This window comes from Oryzias melastigma, linkage group LG3 (assembly GCF_002922805.2).
Source record: "Oryzias melastigma strain HK-1 linkage group LG3, ASM292280v2, whole genome shotgun sequence".
Lineage (NCBI taxonomy): Eukaryota > Metazoa > Chordata > Actinopteri > Beloniformes > Adrianichthyidae > Oryzias > Oryzias melastigma.
In genome coordinates this window covers 25,235,551-25,243,284 of record NC_050514.1, presented here as the reverse complement: position 1 = coordinate 25,243,284, position 7,734 = coordinate 25,235,551, and the positions used below count along the sequence as shown (strand labels likewise).

General features: G+C 40.5%; 1 protein-coding gene across 5 annotated transcripts in view; it reads left to right on the top strand.

Moving 5' to 3' along the window:
- Nucleotides 1-612: 612 nt before the first annotated feature.
- The window catches only part of LOC112160996 (SH2 domain-containing adapter protein F), a 103,879-nt gene continuing 96,757 nt past the window's right edge, over nucleotides 613-7,734 (top strand). For all 5 annotated transcript variants that reach the window (XM_024295945.2, XM_024295941.2, XM_024295940.2 and 2 more), the window contains exon 1: nucleotides 613-1,415. In XM_024295945.2, the coding sequence (XP_024151713.1) occupies nucleotides 978-1,415 (438 nt within the window). In that variant the 5' untranslated portion in view covers nucleotides 613-977. The remainder of the gene's footprint in view (nucleotides 1,416-7,734) is intronic.

Here is a 7,734-nt window from a genome sequence, read left to right as displayed (position 1 = left end):
CTTTGGAGGACATGTTTCTGATCATTCATAATTAAATCTGCATTTCTGAGTATTACTTTACTCAAATTGTGCTGCAGCAAAGGAGAGTTAAGTCTTGCTGTTCCACTTCAATTCTGATGCATCCACTTGCAGACGAATATATTGATTAATATCTTCATTGACACCTTCGTATTGTTTGCCGTTTTTGTTTTCTACGCTAATGCTAACTTGAGTTTTACCGGACATTGTTTATACAACTTTAAAACGGCTGATAAGAAAACTCTGATGAACTAGCATTCTAGTAGTATTTAAACGCATCACTTACAGATGTGAAATAAGTCTCACCTTAGATCTGTGTGCATCTGAGGTTTTTGTGTGTGCATAAGAAGTGATTGTAATTTTTAAGATTTGCATGTGTAAGTAGTTTCAAACTGTTGTCATTTTAATTTGTGCATGTGTAAAATTTGATTTAGTATTTTTTTTTTTTACTTATGCACAAAGCGTATTATATTAGTTACAAATCAAGAATTACGCACCCACAAATCGGAGTGAGTCTATTTTCACTCCATACAAACAGCTTCCCAGGCTGTATTTTAAAGGTTGCTCTGCTTGCAGGGAAGTTGGTGAGCTCCGGTAGGGGGCAGTGGATGTTCTCAGGTGCTGAGCGCAGGTTGTAGGGGGCGTGTGTGTGTCTCTTGCTCCCATGTTGCGTAGTCTGGAAACCTGACGTGGTTTGCAGCCAGCGGCGCTCGCGCGTGTGTGCTTGAGAGTGCGCGCGAGGCATTCAGCGAGGGAGCTTTGACAGTGACAGAGTCGCGGCCGGGCAGCTCACTAAGTGCCTGCGGCTGCTCTCCGCCGCGCGCGCGCGCTCTGCCCCCCCCTCCCTCCGCACCAGCAGCACTTTTGGACGAGCGGACCCGGGCTGCGCTGGCCGAACCCAAACAGAAGAAGCTGGAACTGAACTCCGAACATTGACTTTTGAGCGATGAACTGGCAGAATGGCCAGGTGGTTCAAGGAGCACCTAGGATTCAAAACTACCAAAGCACCCCCTCCGGCGCCTCCGAAACCGGACTACAGGTACTGCCTCACCGGTGTTCCCACGGCGCCGGGCTTCCAGCAGACAAGCTCCGCCGCGTGCTTCCAGAGTCCCGCGCAGCCCGACATCCTCACCGCCTACAAAATCCAAAAGGACATGGACTTCGAGGACCCCTACACTCCCGGCGGGACCGTCTGCTTCAGCTCCAGCCTCAACCCCGTGGGCTCGTCGGATATCAAGTACGTGTCGCCAAAGCACCGACTTATCAAGGTGGAGACCATCGAGAAGAGCAGCCCGGCTCCCGGCGGGGGGGTCACGGTCACTCAGGCTGTGGCCGTGGCTGTGGGGAGCGTTAAATCCCCCACGTCGCCTTCTTCCGACCACGACAGCAAGGAGAAGGTGGGTGAAGTTTGGAACTTTTCTTACTTTTTATTTCATTTCATTATAAAAAGTCATTATAGTCTGCGCTTTAACAGAAGCACACTTTACTCCATTCTGTCCAACTTAAGCGGGAAACGCGTCGTTACAACTGGCAGAACTTGTTATCACAACCGCAGTCCACTGGAGTTGCGACATCTTTGCCTGTCTAATGTATAATCTGAGGGATTTCCAGTATGATGCACGCTGCAGCTCACTTCCAGAAAGAAAAGTTAGTTTGTTAAGCCTGTTCACCTTTCACCCCACGTTTTTAAGCAGAAATGTGTCCATTTGGTGGATGTTCACTGCAGCTTTTAAGGTAGTGGTGTAATGAAAGATCCTGGATGCAGCTCCAGGTTTCATTTTTACACGTGTGACAAACAGGCCTGCACAATAAACAGTATATTGTTATAATAAGACAGCATAAACCACAATAAATTAGTTCTGTCATGCCATTATGACCTATAATTGATTAATCCAAATTTTAATTGATCCTAATATTTGCTATGACGAGCCTCGTTTTCTAGTATTTTCTTTAAATTTGTGACATTTTGGCAAAGAAGACATCAATATACAACTTAAAAAGTTGCTTTGTAAAGTTTTTTTCTATTATTATTATAACAGACTTCTACTTTTACACCACCAAGAGGTAAACGTGAGGTCCAGAGTGTTGTAATTTAACACAAATCAATAAAATATTGACCACAAACTTCTTATTGACACCATGTTGACGTAACTTTTCACAGTGATTTTATGTTTTTTTTTTTTGTTTGTTTTTTTTTTTACCTTTTTGGTGCATTTGATTATTTTGAAGACAAGGATGCAGCAGAAGATAATATACGGAGGAGGTGACACTGGAAGATTTGAGGAATTTAGACTTTAGATTTTGTTTCATCATCTGGATGAAATTATGCAGTACGAGGTGAACTTTTGGCCTGATATGATTGTTTAACGTTGACATCAGCTACAACTTTTCTCCTCTGCAGAGCAAGGTTGGTGCAGGCTTGATAGCTGTTGCCATGACAACACATCACACCACGGAACAAATTGTCTGCTTTTAATGAAATACGATTCAAAACTAAATATATGAGATTAAAGTACTAATAATTCCTTTAATATTTATTTTGTACGTGATTATGTAGTGGCAGGATAATGCTCTTTGAGGTGTGCATTATCAGAAATAACTGGACTTCGAAGAAGTAACCGTCCAATGCAACAAGACTTCTGCATCATCATTAAATCTCTGCTAACGGACACCTCGCCAGGATTTATCACTTACTTATTAAATAATGGCTATAAATTAAAAATTAGATTGACATGATTAAAAAAAAAAACATGCTATTTTTTTTTTAATTTAAATATTAAAGCCAGATGATAAATATTTACACACACACACACAGAGAAACCATTGTTTTATAAAAATCCAAAGCGTACACTGCACATTTCTTAATTGTTGTTCAATTAATTTTTGCCAGTACTCCAAGAAAAGTAGATAACTGTTCTTTAGTTTGTCTCAAAACGTACAACTGACGTACTATTTAGTCCTATTAAAGATAATTTGCAGTGTAATTTAAATTATGTTGACATTTACTTAAATAAAACTTCTGCATTGAAAGGAAAATTATGTTTTTGATTTGGTATTTGTGTCCTCACTTGTTGCAGACATGATTAATGCAGACTATCATCTTCATCATGAATGACTTTTTTAGGTCTTACTGAAAGAAAAAGAAGTTTAGTGTCATTGAGTTTAGAAGGCTGTATGACAGTTTTGATCAAACAGAAAGAATCGGTGTCTATGAAAAAGACACCCTTCAAATCTTGTCTGAGTGTGTGAATTCCTCTGCAGACCTGTTCCCTTTACTGCTTCCTTTGCTTTAAAGTTTTTCGTCTGCACCTGTCCTGTAACATGTGGCAGCTAAGCAGTTGGTTTTGAATCAACACTTTTATTCCTATTCACCCCCCCGTGTTTTGGCATATAGAAAGACAGTTTTTTTAAATTATTAAATCATGTTTTGACAAGACAAAACTGACATCTGCAGCTGTCGACAGCAGGGAAACCAGGATCCAAGAAAAGTACATTCATAATTTGTTTTTTCCCACACTGAAGACCTCTCATTTCACCTCAGAGCATGGCAGCTTGTGCATGTTTAAGAATGATCCACGAGGAAAAAAAAACAAAACAAAAAAAACATCCTCTCATGCTGCAGTTGATGAAGCACATTATCTTTGTCTTTTGCTAATTGAAGCTTCTATGAATCTGCTTAAGTCACGGTCTGCTGTAATGCTCCTCTTTCATCATTGTACACGCATGGCTTTAACGGACAGGCAGTTGATGGAGTACTATGAGCCAAATACCCCCACACCCAGCAAAGCATGAATGATGTTACGGGACGAGTTAAATTACCACTGACAGCTGGTGGGCTCAGGCAACATGTGGAGAAAAGGGTTTTGGGGTTTTCTTGTCAGGTGATGACGCTTTAACAAGAATTGTGCTGCACCAGAGGGGGTGTGCATTAGTGTTGAATCTGAGCGGTTTCTTCCACTGAAGCGGTAGTAGTTTGTGAAGTTAAAGAAAAAAAGTCCACAATTATCTGCTTCAGCACTTTTTATGAATCTCCTTTTTTTATTTGGGCTTCTCAATGTTGATCATTTGAACACCTTCCTTTATTCCAATTAAACCAGAGGGCATTACAGAATAGTGCAATCATTAAACAAAACATTGCACAAAAAAACTAATGAGTTTTTCTGACCACCCACCCGTGCCCCTCCTCATTAAGGGTCCGTGCTGTCTTGCTGAAATAAAGATGTGATGATCTTTGCCAGATTTTCCTACGACTTTGGACAAAGTCTACCTGATCATAGCTTGTTCTAAACAATGCAAAAGCTTTAACTTGTAAAATCTCTGCATCTCTTTTTGTTTCCTTGACTGGATTCACAGTTCAGCTGTCCTTTCTCGCTAATCTTAAAGCTGCTCTGCATTTCTTCTAATAAATCAGAACAACCCTTGGAGAAACGGCTCCTTTTAAAGGGTAAATGAACCCTTAATCAACTTTTTTTTGCCTGTTGATCTCTATAAATGGGGCTTTAAAAGTGCTATCTTTTGGTCATTGCCAAATTGTTGACAAATTAAAATAAACATGTTTAATTCTTGAAAATACAGTCTAAAACCGTCTGTGTGCTGCCCCCTGCAGGTTGAATTGAGGAATTATATTTGAATTTTGTGATTGGTCAAACCAATCTAAGTCCCACATCATGATCTGCAGCTCCAGTAATGATAACAGTCCTGACCCCCCAGCCCCACCCCTCCGACTGGATTTTCATATTTTGGCTGTGGGTGGAGTCAGCCTCCCCCTCCCTGTTTGGTGACTCTTTAAGTAGCTGTCAAGACTGCAGCTGCAGAAGTTTGCTCTGGGTGATACTAGTGATCAATATTACAATGACGATATGACTTGCAATACATGAACAAATAATTTTAATCTGGAACAGATATTTACTATGGATGAAGCCGGCCTCTATGCTGCAGAATATTATTGTTCTTAATTAAAAAGAAAAAAAATCTCTTTATGTTGAGCAATACGCCAATGTTCTTCAATAAATGTTTACAAAGCACGATTGGAAGTGTTTGTGATGAGTATGGATCGGTAACAGACACTCTTCTCCCGCAGGGGTTGGGTGAGACTGAAACTGTGAGAGTGTTGTCTCCGTGTTTGTGGATTCGGGGTCTCTCTGGTCCCCAAATCCCGCGAATAAGGGTAATACTGTATACAAAGAGTTTATTATTCTTTGCAAGAAGATTGCGGGGGCAAAGAAGAATACAGACACAAAGAGGACAAAACTTTCGGTGTGGACCTGTTGTTGGTCGGACGCTTGCTGTTGTTGTAAAACCTTTACGCCGATCAATGGGTTACATTGTGTGATGACAGACGCTCCTGCCTAACCGCTCCATTCCATTTTTCTATGGACCTACGACCAACGGAGGACCAAAAATGGTACCAGTAGGTCCTGCTTAACAGGTCCATTTTGTAATGGAAATGCTCAAAAGTCCTGGCCGGACCTCTCAGTGGAAACAAGGCATAAGACTGATCATTTTTGGAGAAACCAGGCTCCACACATCGGTCAGAATATTCAACTGCTGAACCTGGCCTTATAAGGCAATTTTTTTTTTTTTTTTTTACTACCCGTAAACAGACGTTGCATTCCCCCAAATCAGGAGGGAAGTCTTGGCGACCTGTTGCGCATGAGTACATCGACGCATTCCGGGAGCACACTCGTCCATCTAGCTGTCGTTTTTCTGACGGCACTAAGGGAATGCTGACTGCTGAGAGGCTGAGCAAAAGAGCACACGAGGGGCTGCTGAGCGGCGCTGCTCGGTTACATTGATGTTTTAATTACTTAACTCGTGAATGCTAATTATATCACTGCTTACCTAATTCCTGAAATGCCAATAGCAGCATCAAGGGAAGTTTCCTCTGTCCGTTTCTCTTCAGGAGAACCTAAAGAGGAGATAGGATGAAACGGTGATCCTGGAAGGTCTGTTTTCACACTTTTGTGTCCGGTTTCCCCTCACATCACGCTGAAATTGCTTGTGAATTTGATGGAAATGAAAGATCACTGGCCATAGCTTAAGCTTAAGTTTTCCCAAACACTGTTGTGTTTTTGTTTTGAATGAATCTGTGTTCTTCATGGTAGAGTTAGCTCAGAGAGATGATCAATTATCCTCCCGCCTTCAAAGTAATTAAAGGGCTCATCTCCCAGCTCATCGCTCTTCTAACTTTCTGTCAAGGACGGCACAAAGTGACAAGGGTGTTCACTTAAAGATTGTAAGCAAAGCAGTTGCGTGACGCTGTGGCATCCATGCAAAAAATGACCTTTTATCGCCAGTTTGTTGGTGCAACTAAGAAACTGGCTTCAAAGTTTAGGGGCTCCCTGACAAAGCAAGATGTTTGTTACAAAGACAGATTTTTGGCAAATTAAAATGAATTTGTTATATTTATTGATTTTTCTGAAGTTAATTCAGGAATGTAGTTTCTTATAAAACACAGCAGAGTTTAAAACATCTGAAAAAGTTTTACGAGTACTTTGTTGCACATTCTTGTGTTTGATTTGTGAGGATAAAACTCCGCTCTCCTGCATGTTCAGAAGCTCACCTCCAGGTGCACCTTCTCCAATGACTCATGTGGGCGTAGAAGGTCTGTTTGACTGGCCTGCGGATTGCAGAGTGCTCCATGCATGACTAAACCATGCTCAGATTCATTTCCCAACGTCTTGAATATTTCCACTTGGCTTTTTGCCCTCCAACTTCAGACATCGTTGGAGCTTAATAAGTACATCTCACTGGCTGCTCACACACTCTTCTCAGCCAGAGATAGTTGAAATGTCAAGCGCAAACATCAACATCACTAGATTGGGGAGAGTTCTTTTCTTGAGGGGAATGGACAAAAACAGAAATGTCCATCATATTTTTGTTTCCGAATCTCTATTAGTTGACCTCTTTGAATTGGACCGGCTTATTTTTTGGAGTTGTTCGATTCTACCAAATTCATTTGGGAGTATAAGTTTTTTTTTTTTTTTGCATTATTTGGCCGAGGGTGCGACTTATACTCAGGTGTGACTTATAAAAAATATGAGTAACAGTTGCTGGAGAGTGCTGTAGCTGTGTGTATCAGTATTTGCTACTGACAGCTACGCAGAAGAAGAATCTCTGCTCAGTCTTGTTTCAAGCTTGGCAGAATTGTTCCAAAGTAACACAGAGGATGAAGACTAATGATTTTAGTGATTTGAAGTGATACAGTTTAGTTGACTTGTTAGCATGTTTTTCATGATATGGTTATATCACTAATTGTTCATATGTTGTGCAGAGGTTTCTTGTTTTTATCCTAGAATCAGGCTTTTTTAGGAGTTTTTCCTCACAGAGGAAGAAAGTCTAAGTGAAGGGATTCCCAGTTTGACTTAGTCCGTTTAGTTTAGCAATCAGCTATTGTTTATATTTTATGACACATTTTTGTCGTTGTTGTGCAATTATTGGTGTGAAGCCCATTGAGACAACTGCGTCGTGATATTGGGCTAAATAAATAAAATTGAATAAAAAAAAAAATACTAGATTCTTCCTTGTTTTAAGAAGCTAACTAAGTATTAATGTGTTACGATAGTGAAATGTACATATATTTAGTCTATTTTCTTATTATGATTTGCCTTCCAAGATGAAATGTCTGTTCTTGGTCTCGTATTTTGTGAAATAAATGATTCCCAAAAGTGCAATTCACATCGACTTGTATGACTTGTGACTTGTATGTAATTTTTT